The 18,669-nt window shown below is 43.6% G+C and overlaps 1 protein-coding gene across 3 annotated transcripts in view; it reads left to right on the top strand.

Moving 5' to 3' along the window:
* SBF1 (SET binding factor 1) overlaps positions 1–18,669 on the top strand; it is a 115,731-nt gene that overhangs the window by 61,954 nt on the left and 35,108 nt on the right. For all 3 annotated transcript variants that reach the window (XM_054987925.1, XM_054987926.1, XM_054987927.1), the window contains exons 11-16: positions 5,542–5,655; positions 6,220–6,348; positions 6,457–6,555; positions 6,820–7,024; positions 12,552–12,664; positions 18,408–18,557. In XM_054987925.1, the coding sequence (XP_054843900.1) occupies positions 5,542–5,655; positions 6,220–6,348; positions 6,457–6,555; positions 6,820–7,024; positions 12,552–12,664; positions 18,408–18,557 (810 nt within the window). The remainder of the gene's footprint in view (positions 1–5,541; positions 5,656–6,219; positions 6,349–6,456; positions 6,556–6,819; positions 7,025–12,551; positions 12,665–18,407; positions 18,558–18,669) is intronic.

The raw sequence follows: 18,669 nt of genomic DNA on the forward strand, positions 1-18,669 counted from the left end.
AAGCATACAAGGCATCCAACAAGGAGGTACCTAAGGGAATTATTGCTCACTGTTTGAGAAGTACAGCAACTAATGCAGCATTCAGAAATAACGCGTCCGTGGAAGAGGTCTGCAAGGCCGCCACTTGGTCTTCATTCCCCAACTTCGTGAGACATTACAGGCTAAACCTCTATAATTCGGCAGATGTAGCATTCAGAAGAAGAGTGTTGCAGCATATAATTCAAGATGAGGGCCATATCCCACCCGAGTAACTGCTTTGGGAGCACCCAAGATGTCCTCCGCCTCAGAGGGAGAACAGACCTTTGGACACTTACCATGAAGGCTCCTTCTACTCCCAGGCAGCATCTACGTTCCCTACATTGGTAGACAGACATTAACAATCTGCCTGGAGGAATTCTATTAGGGTTACTCACGCACGAGGTCACTCTGACCACTGATGTGTCCCTGGAAGGATGGGGTGGCCCCTGTGAGGAGGTGTCTGTCAATGAGCTTTGGTCAGGCAGTGGAAAGGAATGTCATATTAATTTTTCTGGAAATTAATTACCTCAGCAGACCAGGGAGCACCCATCATGAATGGGTTCTGAGCGACAGATATATACAGGAGATTTTCAGAAAATGGGGGCCACTGGACATAGATCTCTTTGCCACAGAAGAGATTACGAAGGCTCTTCAGTTTTGTTCCAGAGGAGGCATTAGCAGGAATTCACTGGGAGACACTCACCAAAAGAGATGAGTACCAAGCAGACCAGACTGCATGTATATTGATAGCTGCATTTTGGCCACGACAGCCTTGGTTCCACACACTCAAGAGCATAATTAAGGGGAAATACATACATCTCCCAATAGTGCCAGATTCACTTCATTTTGGACACACACTACATCACAACTTGGACAGGTTGCATCTAACTGCATGGTTCCTAGAACACTAACCATGCAGTTTTCTGATGCAGTTGCAAATATTTTAAGTGTACACAGACCCTCAACTAGGAAATCATATAACTTGAAGTGGAACAGATTTGTGTTTGGGGCGAATGCTAAAGGCATATCCTCTGGATCTTGTCCCTTATCAGACATTTTTGACTTTGTGTCCTTACAGAGGTTGGATCTGGCGTTGTCCTCTATTAAAATTCATTTGGCAGCAATATCAGCTTTCCATGCCAATTTAGATGGAAAACATTTTTTCCCATTTTTTTTATCTAAACTGTTCCCAAGGATTATATAACCTTTATCCACTAAGAGCTCAAGTGGTCCCACAGGGTCCTTGTCGCTTGCACTGTTGAGTTTAATACTCATGCTGTAGGCTCTGGTATATCTTAGGAATGATCTTGAGTCTGATTAAGGAGTGAATGAAGAGAGTTTATTCAAGAACTACAACTTTGACAGAAAGGAGAGAAACAGAATAGATACTAAGTAAACAGGGAGGAGGGACTTCCGGGAAGAAGCAGGAAGTAGCCTAAGAATTCCGATCTGGAGGCATGCAAGAAGGACAGAAGAGAGGAGGAAAGAAGGATCCCACTCTGCCATCTGTCTGACTGTCAGACCCACTGCCCCTTGCAGGTATTCTGTCTCTTCTGCCTTCTCTGTACACAAGACATTGCATTTCCTACACAAACCATTCGAGTCTCTGGGAACAACATCTGCCAGAAGAGTCAGTGAGTTACAAGCATTAAGGGTAGACGCACCCTTTCTCCATGTTTTTCCAGCGTGGTACTGCATACTAGCCTTTGATGCCTACCTAAGGTGGTTCCCTGGTTTCATGTTTCACAAAGTTTATCCCTCCCAGTGTTCTTTCCCAACCCTACCTCACAACAAGAACACACATTTCACACCTTAAATCTCAGAAGAGCTGTTTTATTCTACATGAATAGAATGAAGTCCTTTAGACAGAGCCAAACATTCTTTATTTGCCATTCCGCCCCGAACAAGGACAAGGTTGCGTCATAGCAGACCACAGCACGATGTGGGGTGACAGCCTAGATGAGCAGCAGTTACAGGTAAGTGCTACTCTGTTTAACGACATGATTGAGTGTTACTGATTACACAGTTGCCTGTAAAGTTGGAATCTCACTTAAGCCTTGTTTTTAAGTCTCAGAACTAAAAAAAAAGAGAGAAGTGGGAAAAACAATATTATAAGTGAGGGGAAATACTTGAAGCCTCTAATTTATATTATAAAGAAAGATGCTATAGGGAAAACCCTCATGAAATACTTGAGATTGAAGGGACTGAAGATTCTTTTGTTTCTTTAAGTGAAGTTAGAGAACTAATAGTCAGTTAATTTAGAAACTTTGAGAGTAGAATAATTATAACCATAGGGAAAAAAGATTGAATCTCTTGGCAAAAGAAATAAAAAAGACAGAAGAGATGTTAGGAGTTGAAAACCCAGGAGTTCATAGTGCAAGTAAAGACCAGGATCGAATCTCTGAATTCCAAATATGCCATGATTGAGGAAACAACTGATAAAAATGAAGAAAAAATTGAATTAGAAAAACAAAAATCAAAGATCTTGATAACAAACTTCATAGAAGTTCTCTAAAAGAGGTGTTAAGGAAAACAAAGAAGGGGAACATTTGATAGACTTTATAGAAAAATAGTTTGTAGGCATTCCTGGCTTTGATTTCAATAATGATATTAAAATTGTGCATGTTTTTAAAATAAATTCTCAGATGATTTGGAAAAGACAAGTATGCTGTGACATTATTGTAACCTGTGAAAAAGTTCTCATTAAAGAGTAAATCTTACATAATATTTGGGAAGCTCAATTAGAGTTAAATGGTGAGAGAATTCAAATATTTTCTGACCTTTAACTCTTCAAAAAAAAAAAGAGGTATTTAAGATTATTTACAGATAGATTCAATAAAGTGAATAGGGTTTCCTTTTCAGTCTTTATTTTAAATTTCAAGGGAAAGCTTATATATTATGAACACCTGAAGAAACAGAAGAGTTAATAAAACAATTGTTTACCAAGTAGCAGGCTATAAAGAGAGTAACCTTGTGGCAGCATGGACCAAATAGAGTTTTTGGCTTGAATGATTGTATGAAAAGAAGGAAAATATTCTCTAAATTAAAAGAGAATGTAAATGTGATAATACTTCAGGAAACTCATATTAAAAACTTTCATCATTCTTTACTGAAGCAATCTAAAATATGTGTCTTCTTCATCACACACAAAAAAGTAAAGGGATTGCAATTTATAGAAATAGCCTACTTACTGAGGTTTTGGGCACCTTAGCAGACATACATACTAGATTTTTTATTTTTGAAACTGAGGATAAAAGAATTTAAAGTCACAATAAGTAATATATATTTCCAAAAAATAATCAGGGCAAGTTCTGTCAGGAGTTTCAATATGCTATTCTTAATTTTACGACAGGTGATTTGATTTTGGGTGGAGACTTTAATACAGTTTCAAATAACCATCTTGATAGATCTGAAATAAAAAATACGGGAAAATCTCTACCACAACTTTTGAAAAGAACCTTTAAGTTTTTAAATCTTCAGGATGTATTCAGAATCCTGCCACTAGAGATTATATGTATTTTTCAAAATAGTAAAAAGTCCAGTAGCATTGTTAAGAGACTAACCAACTCTATTGAGGCATAAACTTTCAAGAACTGCAGCTCTCTTCATCAGATGCATCTGATAAACAGAGCCTGTGGTTCTCGAAAGCTTATGCCTCAATAAAGTTGGTTAGTCTTTACAATGCTACTGGACTTTTTACTATGTTGTAACTACAGACTAACATGGCTAAGTCCTCTGGATCTATGTATTTTTCTGTACTGCATAAATCATACTCTCAAATTTATATTTTTTAAATTTCAAGTAAGCTGATCAGGTTTGTTTAGGAAGCTAAAATAAAAGTTATGTCATATGCTTATCATCCTTCAATAACTTCGAATTTTAAGTTTGGGGAAAGCTATAGAAGGTGTTGGCACTTTAACACAGATCTTTCGAAGAATCCTGAGGTAAAGTCCAAGTTAGTTATACAAGGATTTATTTCAGTTTAACTCAAGACCCGAAAAGTCTCCCATAACGGTCTATTTCAGATATACAGCCATGTTGGTCTCCAGTAGAATGTCAGGGTTTGAGTCCAGTAGCACCTTGCAGAGCACCTTCGAGCGCCTGTTTTCAAGAGACAAAACTTCCTTCTTCAGATATCATCTCTCGGAAGCTTATACCTTGAAAATCTTGTTGGTCTCTAAAGTGCTACTGAACCCAAATCCTGCTGTATAACAGACCAGGAAGCCAGTAAGGTATTTTTTAGGGGAATTAAGATAAACCTGTTGGCTAAGATAAAAAAATAGAGAAAAACAGAAGCAAGAATATATGAAAATACAGTACAGAATAGGCTGCAGAAATTAAAACAAGCAGAAATTCATGTTAAAACAAAACATAAGCAATTTGACGTGACGTATTAAATGACGTAGAAATTACCAAGTAGGAACAAATTTACAGCAGTAGATAGTACACAGTAGTATAGTCTACATGCAGTCCCTATCCTTAAACCAAAGCATTTCTGTGAACCGTTTCTTTGCAGCATATCCCTATTGCCTATGTTAAAAGGCTCTCCTGAATAAATCAGTTTTGCATAGTTTGCAGAAAGCCATTAGAGAGGGAGATTTCCTGGCCTCTTCGTACAGGTCATTCTATAATGTGGGACCACCACAGAAAATGTGCATGTTTTCAAGAATCAAAACAAGAGAGCTGCTGTAGCACAGCGGTTAAGTGGTTCGGCTGTGAATCAGCACTCTACTGGTTCGAATCCCACTACTGCCATGAGCTCAGTAGGTGGCCTTGGGTAAGCCCCTCCTCTCAGCCCAGCTCCCCAGCTGTGTTGTGGGGATAATAATAACACTAACTTGTTCACCGCTCTGGGTGAGGCACTAATCTGTCTAGAAGAGCAGGTATATAAATGCGATGATGATGATGATGACGATGATGTTGTGCGGGCAGCTATTGAGTTTGCCTATTTGCAGAATGGTTCCTGCAGAAGGCCCTGTCCTGATGAGTGAGGCTGCCGTGGTGGAGCACAGGGAGAGAGGCAGTCCTATAGATATGAGGGACCAAGGCCATGAAGGGCTTTGTATGTGATAGGGTAGAGTGTAAATAACATAAATACCTAGCTAAAACCTTGAATTGTGTCTGATAACTGATGGGTAGCCAATGGAGTGACTGCAGAATGGGAGGGATATGCATGCTCTGCCCAGCTCCTCTTAATAACTGAGCTGTGGCATTCTGCACCAACTGGAGTTGACTTTGAGGAGAGATCTATGTAGACTCAGTTGAAAAAGGCATTGATTGCAGCTACATTAACTTATTTCTCTAGTAGTAGTGCTGTGTACAATATAACCACTAGGCTCTTAACTGAGTCTGCAAGTCAGCTGAACCCCATCAAAAGTTGGGAGCACAGTGTCCTTCAATATCTCTGCCTTCCCAACCAGCATTGCTTCCATCTTGTCTGGGTTCAGTTTCAGTTTGTTTGCATTCAGCCAATTGACCACAGCTGTCAGTTGAATGGCTTCAACCTTCCTTTCCGGCCTGCAGGACAAGGAGATCCGGGCTGTTTTCCTCCGCTTGTTTGCACAGTTGCTGCAAGGCTACCGCTGGTGCCTGCACATCATCCGCATTCATCCAGAGCCCGTCATTCGCTTTCACAAGGTAAGACTGCACAGCCTTGGTGGCCTCCCTAGTGGACCTGAAGTAGAGCAAGACAGGCACGGATAGTGGTAGAGTGGCCATCCTATTGTGCTTACAGAAAGCAGGCAAAATTGGTGCTCGTCCCAGCATAGCTGGTGCATGTGTGTGTGTGGGCGGGGGTGTATCTGTTCTGTTTGAAACAGGACAGATGCTGCTCAAGATTGCTTCCTCTGTGGAAATGTCTCACCAGTTGGCCCTGCGCTGGAGAGATCCCATCTGCTACGGCAGATACTTTCCTCATGGTCTCTGTGGGCTGCTGGTAAATCCATCTGTTATGTCCCAAGGCAGTGGTGGCATGCACCCCTAAGGCTCTTGGACACATTTCTTTGTGTTTCTGCCTCCAGAGAGATGCAGGAATGTTTGTATGAGGGGGTTTAATGAAAACTAGCCCTTCTGCCAAGACCTTTGCTCAGAGCAGCAAACTCTTACTTGTGGCTTGCCCCAGACTTTGTGGGCTGCCTGCCACACGTGTCCCAGGAAGGAGACCGTGGAAAGAATTCTTAAGATGCCTGTTTTTCGTTCTAGGCAGCCTTCCTTGGGCAGAGGGGACTGGTGGAAGATGACTTCCTCCCAAAAGTGCTGGAGGGCATGGCATTTGCTGGGTTTGTGACAGAGCGGGGTCCCCCCTATCGGGCCTCCGACCTGTTTGATGAGGTGAGAGGGTGTTGGTGGCCTGCTTGGCTCTGTTGTTCTGGGAGCCTTGAGAGGCGGGCACGCTTAGGCCACAGGCAGCCTTTCAGACTTCTCCTTCCTCCTTCCTAGCTGGTAGCTAATGAAGCAAAGCGGATGCAAGCGGACGAAGGGAGCAAGGCCAGGGTTCTACGCCACATCAAGGAGCTGGCAGAGCAGTTGTACAAAAACGTATGTGCCGCTTCTCCTTTGCGTGCTTTTTGTGTTGCGGCAAAAGCAACCTTTCCTTTGGGGTGGGGGTGAGGGGGTGCCAGGTCTTTTGCTGAAGCTCCTTTTGTCTCTGAAAGTGGGTGTGTGTGTGTGTGAGTCCCTCCCGTGTGCTGTCTGAGCACTCTGGGGGGACCTGGCTGGAGGAGCCAAGGGCCTTGGGCCAGACTTTGGGATCTGCTTGCTTTGCAGTGGAGGATAAACTGATCTTTGGCCTCTTTGGCACAGGAGAACCCGTACCCTGCAGTGACAATGCACAAAGTGCAGAAGCCTGCGGAGGGCTGCCACTTGCGCTTGCACCAGAGACCTTTCCCTCGTTTGGATGAGGGGACCATTCAGTGGATTATCGACCAGGCAACAGCCAAGCTCCAGACAGCTCCCCCGGCAGTGAAGGCTGAGAAGAAGTGCATGGTGCCATCTGGACCTCCCCTTGGTACATTGCCTTTCTTTGCCATTAGCTTGGGTTGGTCTCGGGATGTGTTGTCTTTTCTTCTTTCTAAAGGTGTGTAGGAGGCTGTTGCCTGGCAGGACATTTATTGATTTTTTTATTTACTTATTTACGTTATTTATAGTCTGCCTTTCTCACTGAAACTCAATGTGGATTACACAATGTGAGTCAGTACAGTCAATTTCAAAGACATTCCAATAAACATGTAATGGATATAGATCAAGATATCTGTAGCAGTAGAAAAGAGCAAGAGTCCAGTAGCACCTGTAAGACTAACAAAAATTAGGGTAGGGTATGAGCTTTCGTGAGCTGCAGCTCACGAAAAAAATATATTGAGTTATATGGCCTAAAAACACACATGGTTTGGATTCAAATTGAACAAACCTATATTTTCTCTAATTATTTACATGAATTATTTTGGGATAGACCAAAAGAGAGACCTCAAAAAGTTCTATCCAACCCCTTTATATTAACAACGTTAAATTTATGGGGCAAATATAGGAAAATTCTGACACCTACTACCTCTCTGGTGTCAGCCTTCCTGGGACAAAGTTTGTTTGCACCTGGAAGGGATCCAGAATCTTTTAAGGAATGGAAGGGGAATGGGGTCTTTAGACTGTGTGACATTAGTTAAAAAGGACAGATTTGGTCAAAAACACAATTAGAAACAAAATATAGCTTTAAAATACCATGGTTCCAATATCACCAACTACACCATTTGTTTGTAAAAACAGAATTGGCCACATTATTGAATAGAGCGCTTACCCCATTTGAATCCCTACTAAAAAATAATCCTTCTGGCTCCAAAGGTAAAATCACTGTTCTTTATACATTGCTAAACAATAAACAGTGGTCACTAATGACAACACAACAGAAGGCATGGCAAATAGACTGTGGCATAACAATGAATGAAAATCAATGGATTTTAATATGGCCCTCAAATCTCCATTCTTCTAAAGTGTTATTAAGTTACAAGCCTTTAAATTAAGAGTGTGGGACTCTAATCTGGAAAACTGGGTTTGATTCCCCACTCCTCCACTTGAAGCCAGCTGGGTGACCTGGTGTCAGTCACAGCTTCTAGGAGCTCTCTCAGCTCCACCCACCTCACAGGGTGATTGTTGTCGTGGGGATAATAATGACATACTTTGTAAACTGCTCTGAGTGGGTGTTAAATCATCCTGAAGGGCAGTATATAAATTGAATGTTGTTGTTATTATTTAACTCCTTTAAAATTATTTTATTACAAATCGAACAATGATCCCAGGTGTTGGAAGGGCTGTGGGCTGCTGGGAACATTTGTACATTGTTGGTCTTGCCAAAAAATCCTGCTCTTTTAGGATATGGTGCTTGGTATAGTTGAAAAAATTATAGGATATCAAATCCCGAAATGCCAGGAAACTGTATTACTCAGTTTCTGGAATAGTTCACCTGTACCAGCCATTAGAAGAGATGTTGGCCATTTTCACACTGTCTATAAATCTTGCAAGACTTGGGGAAGGCTTTCTCCCGCGAAAAATTGCGGAGGAAGCCGGCAGCCTTCCGTGAGTCTCGCGGGATTTATAGACAGTGTGAAAATGGCCCTTATCTCATTATTGCGAGTAGCAGTCAAATTTATGTTAGCTTAATGCTGAAACTCTGAAAAAATACCCTCAGTAAAATAATGGCTACATAAGGTTTGGGATTTGGTTGTAATGGATAAAATTTAATCACAAATAGCAGTAATGCATAACCCAACATACCAATCAAGCCATTTGGAAAAATGCTTTCCATTTTTTGATTATATTTCAAATAATGCTTCAATGGATACTTCCTTACCAAAGAAATATATTGATTTCATATTTTATTAATCATCATGTATTGTTTAGTACCCTTCACTAATCATAGAATCATAGAGTTGGAAGGGGCCATACAGACCATCTAGTCCAACCCCCTGCCCAGTGCATGATCAGCCTAAAGCATCCCTGACAAGTATTCATCCAGCCTCTTCTTGAAAACTGTCAGTGAAGGGGAGCTCAAACGTTTTTCCTAATACCCAGCTGGTACCTTTGTGCATGGAATTTAACCCCATTGCTTCGGGTCCTACCCTCTGCTGCCAACTAGAACAGCTCCTTGCCCTCCTCCAAATGACAGCCTTTCAAATATTTAAAGAGAGCAATCATGTCCCCCCTCAACCTCCTCTTCTCCAAACAAAACATTCCCAAGGCCCTCAGCCTTTCCTCGTAGGGCTCAGTCTCCAGACCCCTGATCATCCTCGTCGCTCTCCTCTGCACCCTCTCGATTTTGTCCACATCCTTTTTGAAGTGAGGCCTCCAGAACGGCACACAATACTCCAGGTGCGGCCTGACCAAGGCAGTATAGAGAGGGGCTATGACCTGCGATTTTGACGCTATGGCCCCTTTGATACAACCCAGGATTGAATTAGCCTTTTTTGCCACCGCATCACACTGACTGCTCATACTTAGTTTACAGTCCACTCTTACCCCCAGATCCCTTTCACATATACTACTGCCCAGAAGTGTATCCCCCATCCAGTATTTGTGGTTCCCATTTTTGTGGCCCAGATGTAATACTGTGCACTTGTCTTTGTTGAATTGCATCCTATTCACAGCTGCCCACTTCTGCAGGGTATTCAGGTCTTGTTGAATTTTAATTCTGTCTTGTTGGGTGTTTGCTACTCCTCCCAATTTGGTATCATCAGCAAATTTAATGAGCAGCCCTGCCACTCCTTCATCCAGATCATTGACAAAAATATTGAAAAGTACCGGGCCCAAAACCGAGCCCTGCGGCACCCCGCTGGACACCTCCCTCCAATCTGATAAAACGCCGTTGACCACCACTCTTTGGGTGCGGTCCTCTAACCAGTTCCCTATAGTCCAGTCCACAGTCTTCCAGTTTGCCCATCAGAATGTCATGGGGGACCTTATCAAAAGCTTTACTGAAATCCAGATAAATCACGTCAACAGAGTTCCCCCGATCCAGTAAGCTGGTCACTCGATCAAAGAAGGAAACCAAGTTGGTAAATAAGATTACTGTTAATGTTAAATAACATATGATAATGTTATGTAAGGTTATTATATTGGAAAATTAAAATTAACAGTTTTTAAAAAGCTTTGCTGTGATTTATAAAACACAGGATGATTTTGGTTGTTGTGGGTTTTCCGGGCTGTATTGCCGTGGTCTTGGCATTGTAGTTCCTGACGTTTCGCCTTTCCCAGAGGATGTAACAGCCTTATTCCACCATTGCCTGACAACCAGTTACTTCCAATGGGACAACGAATTCTATGAACAGATGGATGGGGTGGCCATGGGGAGCCCACTCAGCCCAGTTATAGCAAACTTCTACATGGAACATTTTGAAAAAACAGCTCTAGAATCAGCACCCCACAAACCTAGTGTATGGTTCCGGTTTGTGGATGATACATTTATCATTTGGAGCCATGGGGAGGAAGAATTGATGGGGTTTTTGAATCATCTCAACAACATCCACCTGAACATACAATTCACCATGGAGAAAGAAATCGAGGGAAAACTCCCATTCCTGGATACCTGGGTCATCCGCAAAGCAAACTTTCAGTTAGGTCACAAGGTCTACAGGAAACCAACTCACACTGATCGGTACCTACACAAAAAGTCCAATCACCAGCCCCGACAGAAAAGAGGCATAATGAAAACCTTAGTGGATCGTGCAAGACGGATATGTGAGCCGCACTTTCTCAATGAGGAAATTAATCATCTAAACCACGCACTTCAGGCAAATGGCTACTCCAGAAATGAAATCCGAAGAGCAATCAAACCCAGGATGAATCAAACAACCAAAGAAAAACAGTCTCCCACAGGAAAAGTGTTTTTGCCATATATCAAAGGAATTACTGATCAGATGGGAAAGCTTATGAAAAAGCATAACCTTCAAGCAGTATTCAGACCCACCCGAAAAATACAACAGATGCTACGATCAGCAAAAGACAGTAGAGACCCCCTAACCTCTGCAGGAGTATACCGTATACCCTGCAGCTGTGGACAAGTTTACATCGGGACCACAAAGCGTAGCATCCAGACAAGAATAAAAGAACATGAAAGACACTGCAGACTTGGACAACCTGAAAAATCAGCAGTGGCTGAACATAGCCTAACTCAAACAGGGCACAGTATCTTATTCCAGGACACCAAAATACTGGACAACACTTCCAACTACTTTGTCAGACTGCACAGGGAAGCCATTGAAATTCACAAGCATAAGCAAAACTTCAACAGGAAAGAAGAAACCTTAAGAATGAACCGAGCATGGTTGCCAGTTCTGAAAAACACCAGGCTAACAAAACACTCTACACCCGACAATAGCCCTGCAGAGAAGATTAGCACATCAAGTACCAATCCATATGCAAAAGAACCTCCTCAGGATACAGTGAAGCCTCCCGCCATTAGCATTCCACACCCTGGGAAACTCTTACAGGATGACTCAGCTCAACCCCACCCCTCCTGAGTAGATACAAATAACCTACATCTTTTCCACACTGTGACACTGAGAGATCTCTGTTTTTTGGTGCTACACCTCTGAAGATGCCAGCCACAGCTGCTGGCGAAACGTCAGGAACTACAATGCCAAGACCACGGCAATACAGCCCGGAAAACCCACAACAACCATCGTTCTCCGGCCGTGAAAGCCTTCGACAATACAGGATGATTTTCTTCTGAAATTCCCTGTTATGTTCCATTAGCAATCGTAAATTTGAAATGTGATCTCTAGTGCCTCTTTTTTTTTTTAATCCAGCTGAACATCTGGCATTTCTCATTCCGCATATGATATGAGTCTTTGCTGTAGAATTTTGAGCTTCACTTTGCTTGCATGGGAAATAAGTGCAATCGTCCAATAGGCACTGCACTATTTGGCATCCCGTTTTATTGGGATTGGAATGTAGACTGTTTCCAGTCCGTGGCCAATGTTTTGTTTCCCATATTTGTTCACAGATTCTTGTTAAGATTTCAATGGACTCCATTTCTATAGCTTGAAATAGCTCTATTGGTATTCCATCTACTCGGAGAACTGAGTTCAAATTCACACTCCCCTGTGATGCTCATTGGATGACCTTTGGCCAGTGGCTCACTTTTATCCTCACCTACCTCATAGGGTTGTTGTGAGAACAAAAAGAGGAAGGGACAACCATAGCTGCTACTCTGGGGCAGCAAGGGAAGGAGGTAGTTGTGAATTTCCTGCATTGTGCAGGGGGTTGGACTAGATGATCCTAGAGGTACCTTCCAACCCTATGATTCTACTCTGAGTATCTTGGAAGAAAGATGGGATAAGAATACCCAAAATAGATTTACTAGCTGCTGTCCAGCTGAGGTCTAGTGGATAGCCTGTCCCACTGCGCTTTGTGTCACAGGAAGCAGTAGACTTACCATTTCTTCCTGCTCCAGGGGATGTCCCATATGGGTCAGTGAATGAGGGCAAGAGGCTGTGAGTCTTTTGTGGGTAGTGACTGGCATTTTTCTCCTCCTCCCTCATAAATACTAGGTGCTATCATGGAGCGCAATGGCATCGTCTTGGCCAACAGTGCTCGTCGACTAGAGGTGGTCAGGAACTGCATCACTTACGTCTTTGAGGGCAAGATGTTGGAGGCCAAAAAGGTGAGATGTCAACCATCTGGGGATTTTTCATCTTTGTTGTGGGCTTGTTGATCATGGGTTTTGTTTGCAAAAATGCTGAGCAACTAGTCGGCACCATTGTGGTAGTTAGAAAGACCCTGACTTTGAATGTTGAGCTTTCAGTCATAGTCGTAATGGACAATGGCCATTAATAGACCTATCGTTCTGCAGTCTGCAAAACTTTCTGAAATGTATCAGAGAAGTGGCTATCACACAACATTCTGCAACAAAGAATTTCTCAGGTTAACGGTATTTCCTAGAGAGCCAGTGTGGTTGTAGGGGTTAGACTGATGGACTGGGATCTGAGAGACCCAGATTCAAAGTCCTAGTTTGCCACGGAAGCTTGCTGGGTGACATTGGGCCAGTCAGACACGCTCAGCCTAACTGACTTCATGGGAGAGGAGAATCATGTCACGGAGTTTGGGGTCCCCACCAGAGAGGAGGCAAGGGATAAATGAGGTGAATAAATCATTGCAATTAGTAGTAAAAACATCTCAAACTCTGCATCAAGAAAGATGAACTCACTTTTTAAAAACTCTTTTATTAAAATGTTAAAATATTTAACAGTAAATGAGGTTAAGCACTCTCTGCAAAGGAAGAGAACCAGGAAGCTGCATTTTTCCTGTTCTCTATCATTTTGTTAAGAGAACCGAGTGCATCCTGAGTATAGTTTAGGTAAGGACAGTTCGATACCGAAATTTCCTCAAAAGCGTGTTAATAATAATAATAATAATAATAATAATAATAATAATAATAATAATAATCATAGAAGCATAGAGTTGGAAGGGGCCATACAGACCATCTAGTCCAACCCCCTGCCCAGTGCAGGATCAGCCTAAAGCATCCCTGACAAGTATTCATCCAGCCTCTTCTTGAAAACTGCCAGTGAGGGGGAGCTCACCACCTCCCTAGGCAGCCGATTCCACCTTTGAACTACTCTGACCGTGAAAAAGTTTTTCCTAATATCCAGCCGGTACATTTCTGCATGTAATTTAAGCCCATTGTTTCGGGTCCTACCCTCTGCTGCTAACTGGAACAGCTCCCTGCCCTCCTCCAAATGACAGCCTTTCAGATATTTAAAGAGAGCAATCATGTCCCCCCTCAACCTCCTCTTCTCCAAACTAAACATTTCCAAGGCCCTCAGCCTTTCCTCGTAGGGCTCAATCTCCAGACCCCTGATCATCCTCATCACTCTCCTCTGCACCCTCTCGATTTTGTCCACATCCTTTTTGAAGTGAGGCCTCTAGAACTGCACACAGTATTCCAGGTGCGGCCTGACCAAGGCAGTATAGAGAGGGGCTATGACTTCCTGCGATTTCGATGCAATGGCCCTTTTGATACAACCCAAGACTGAGTTTGCCTTTTTTGCCAGCACATCACACCGACTGCTCATATTTAGTTTACAGTCCACTCTTACTCCAAGATCTCTTTCACATACACTACTACCCAGAATCCTGTGTTTGTGCTTCCCATTTTTGTGGCCCAGATGTAATACTGTGCACTTATCTATGTTGAATTGCATCCTGTTCACAACTGCCCACTTCTCCAGAGTATTCAGGTCTTGTTAAATTTTAACTCTTCTTGGATGTTTGCCACTCCTCCCAATTTGGTACCATCAGCAAATTTAATGAGTAGCCCGTTTACCCCTTTATCCAGATCACTGATAAAAATATTTTAAATAACAACAGTGTACTTACATACCGCTTTTCTAGACAGATTAGTACTTACTCAGAGAGGTGAACAAAGTCAGCATTGTTATTATCCCCACAATACAGCTGAGGAACTGAGCTGAGAGGAGTGACTGACCCAAGGCCACCTGCTGAGCTCATGGCAGGAGTGGGAGATGAACCAGCAGTGCTGATTCACAGCATGACAACTAAACTACTGTGCTCCAGCAGCTCTCTACAGGAGTAATTTGTGGCCAGTGCATTATGTCCTGGTCTAATGTGAAGGAACGGGCTTGCAAATGCTCCCCTGCTCCTCTGGATCGGACCCCTGGGAGCTCAGAGGGACCTCGGGGGGGGGTGACAATTACCAATGGGGTAACCACCAGATGCCCCCCAATGACTCTTAGGAGTATCTCCTGCTGGACAGAACCACACATCTAACGCTGAACCTCTGTTGCTGTGTTGAGTGTAATGTATTCTTAGCCATGTCTTACTAAGGCTTCCATTATCTCAGATTAAAGATTGATCTTTACTCTTGGACAGCTTTCAGCACTTAGTTAAGACCTGCAAAACAGAACTGGCTTTCTTAGCAGTGCTGCTTATCAGTACATTATTTATAGGGTTCTTCTTGCAAAGCTTTTCCCCATCAAGACCCACAGAGTCCTTCTAGAGTTTCTTTCTTTTTATTGAACTACACCCTAGTCTTTTAAAGAAGCAAGATATCAAAACATAAATCCTACAAAGATGGAACACAGAAAAGCAATAAGAATGAGGTTTGCTAACATTTCCTAATTAACTCTCAGACAAGTTTCTCTGAAACCCATTACGATTCCCATAGCATACAATACAAAGGTAAGATTCTCTCGGTCCTCATGAGATTTCTGACATGGCTATCTGAGTTGGCATTTTTATAAGTTATCTTAATCAAAAACCTAAGATCTTTTTCATGTGATAGCACAGATAAACCATGATTGGTTTAATGCTTAATTCAATTGTATAACATTCTAATTAGCCAATAAGTGATGTTATATCCAACTTGCAAAATAAAACTATAAATCTGTGAAAAATGACAGGAAGAGTTAAGTGAGTAGATCAGCATCGGTCCATTCTATGACTGGAAGACATTAACCTAGATACTGTCCACTATTTTTAATTAGCTGTCAAAGATAAAAGTACACCTGTATTGGTTATACAACATGTGAGAAAAAAATACAAGACAGTTCATGCCAAGTTCAGAAGTTCATTAAAATACCTGTATTTTGCTGTAGTGCAATGTGCTTTAATCTATATTACTATAACAAGGGGCCCTGTCTAGCTGCTGCCTTTCCACCAGCTAGCATGGGATAGATCTGTCACAGCACTTTATGGCTATTCTGCTCCAGGGATGGAGAGCTCTGCTCCCCCTCCAACTGTTTAGATAGCAAGACCCAGTGGACATGGTGTTTTTCCAGAGATCAGACTTAGAGCATTTAGAATATAAGAAAGTTTAACCAGTGAATAAAAGAATACCTACATTCTGCTTGAGCTATTCAGGTTTAGCAAGGGAACAAAAAAAGTTCCCTTCACTTGAATTTGCAGAAAGTTGGCTTAGATTTCCAGGCTGGGACTCATCTTCATTGCTCCCTGCCTCGTGGAAAAGGTGGAGTCTCTTCCTGAAAGCTTGTCCATCATGGCTTGTGGGCATCGGAAGAGCTGCTCAGAATGGAAGAGGCCTGTCTCTCCCATGTCCAGGGTTTTTATAACCTCTCTTCCTTCCCCCAATTCAGGGTTAGGGTTAGAGCTTTTAAAGCCCTGAATGTCTTGGGACCTGCATACGTTAATGGCTGTCTACTCCCATCGGAGCCTCCCTGACCATTCGTTACAATCATCTTTGGGGGCCCTGTTTTGAGTGCCCCATCATATGAAGCCAGACAGGCAGGGCCTTCTCGATTATGACACCTTCCCCAGGATCAGTCATTCAAGATAGTTGGTTTCCACCAGCAGTAAAAGACCTTCTTGTTCCGTTTGGCATTCCCTCACTAAATTTTATTAACTGTCCTTGCTGTTTGTGTATTTATATATTTTATTTGTTTAAAATATTTTATATATATTGGTATTTTAAACTCTGTTGTAATGCTTGAAATATTTTCATGTTTGCTACCTTGGGGACCCTGAGCAGGGTGGGGTATTTTAAATAAATCTATTTATTTATTTATTTGTTCGATTTTTAGCCCTCCCTCCCTCCCTGCTTACAGGCTCAGGGTGGGGTACAATAAAATGCTGAATGAGCATTTAAAATATATGACATATATAAGTAAGATTTAAAATACTAAAACTTAAACACATAAATACCTAAAACAACTTATCAGATGGCAGCCCCCTCCAATTTCCCCAATCTGAACATATAACAATCCAAGAGGAGTGGGTGGGGGGGCCATGGTTGATCGTATTATGGTGACAGCACTTATGGCGGGCAGATGACTTTGTTGCCCCCCTAGCGGGAGACCAGTAGGGAGGCACCTAAGCAGTCAGAAGGTCAAAGACCAGCCTCAGCCATATGCCTGGTGGAACAACTCTGTCTTACAGGCCCGCCAAAAGGACATAAGATCTTGGTGGGCCCGGGTGTCTGCTGAAAAAGAGTTCCACCAGGTTGGGGCCAGGACTGAAAAAGCCCAGGCCCTGATCCTGGTCGAGGCCAGCTGGGCCTCCCCGGGGCTGGGGACCACCAGCAAGCTCTTATTTGCCGATCTTAATGCTCTCCGGGGTACATGTGGGGAGAGACGGTCCTGCAGGAATGCTGGTCCCAGTCAGTTTAGGGCTTTAAAGGTTAAAACCAAAACCTTGAACCTAATCCGGAACTCTGTGGGAGCCAGTGCAGCTGCTGCAAGATGGGAGTAATGTGTGCCCTGTATGGCGTGCCCATCAGAACGCGTGCAGCAGTGTTCTGGACCTGCCGTAATTTCCAGGTTAAGCCCCAGGGAAGCCCTGTGTAGAGCGAGTTACAGTAATCTGTTCTGGAGGTGTCCGTTGCATGGATCACTGTAGTTAGGTCGTGGGTTGACAGATATGGCTCAAGCTACCTGGCCTGTCGAAGATGGAAAAATGCAGACTGGGCAACTGCCGTGACCTGGCCCTCCATCGATAAGGAGGAATCCAGTGTCACTCCAAGACTCTGGTCCGATGACACAGGCACTATCGGTGCCCCATCAATGGTCAGGAGCCGGATCCCCAAATCTGGCAATCCCTGGCCCAAGTACAGGACCTCCATCTTTACTAGGTTCAGCTTCAGCTGACTCTGCTTTACCCATCCAGCCACAGCCTCCAGGGCTCTCACTAGGACTTCAGGGGCAGAGTCAGGCCGGCCACCCATCAGCAGATACAACTGGGTGTCATCTGCGTACTGGTGACAACCCAGTCCGAAACTTTGCGCCAGCTGGGCAAGGGGGTGCATGTACAGGTTGAATAGCAAGCGGGGAGAGTATTGCCTCTTGCTGGACACCACGCACCAAAGGCTGGCGTGTGGATAAGCTCTCCCCCAGCACCACCCTCTGTCCCCAACCATGGAGAAAAGAGACAAGGCACTGCAGGGCTTGTTTTCTAAAGCCTGTTACAATACGTGCAGAGGAAGTACTTTGGCCGTCCATCCCGTCCAGCTTCCTTGTCTCACGCAGTGGCCAGCTGGTTGTTGATGGAGGGCCAGCAACAGGGCGGAGGCGGAGGCGGTGGCCTTCCTCTGAAGTTTGTGCACTGGTGTATCCATTGTTCTCACAAGGACTAAAATCCTGGTTCTAAAGTGAAAACTGTGATCACTAGCAGAGATCAGAGCTGTGTCCGCTGCAACCATATGTATGGTTGTGGTGCTTGATGGACTGCAGCCATTTGTCCTTTGTCCTGAGAGTCCTGTTTATCCTTGTGTCTGATTGGAAGGGTATGGGTTCTGGTGTTTGTGGGGGAGAGTGCAAAGACGGTTTTGGCCTGTAGCACCCATCCTTGCAGGGAAAGGGACCTTTTCCCGTCACTGTTTCTTGAGCTGCTGAAGTTCAGGGTCTCTCTGACGTGCCATCCTTGACACCCTACAGCTTCTCCCCGCTGTGCTGCGAGCCATGAAGAGCCGGGCTGCTCGGCACTGTCTGACTCAGGAATTGAACCTTCATGTGCTGCAGAATAGAGCGGTGCTGGACCATCAGCAGTTTGACTTCATTGTCCGCATGATGAACTGCTGTTTACAGGTTTGGGGCTGCAGATACAGGGGGCCGGGAAGGAGAGAACTTGCATGGGAACCTAGAGCTGGAAGGAACCCCAAGGGTCATCTAGTCCAGTGCCCTCCACAACGCAGGAAAT

The sequence above is a fragment of the Eublepharis macularius genome, chromosome 9, assembly GCF_028583425.1.
Source record: "Eublepharis macularius isolate TG4126 chromosome 9, MPM_Emac_v1.0, whole genome shotgun sequence".
Classification (NCBI taxonomy): Eukaryota; Metazoa; Chordata; class Lepidosauria; order Squamata; family Eublepharidae; genus Eublepharis; species Eublepharis macularius.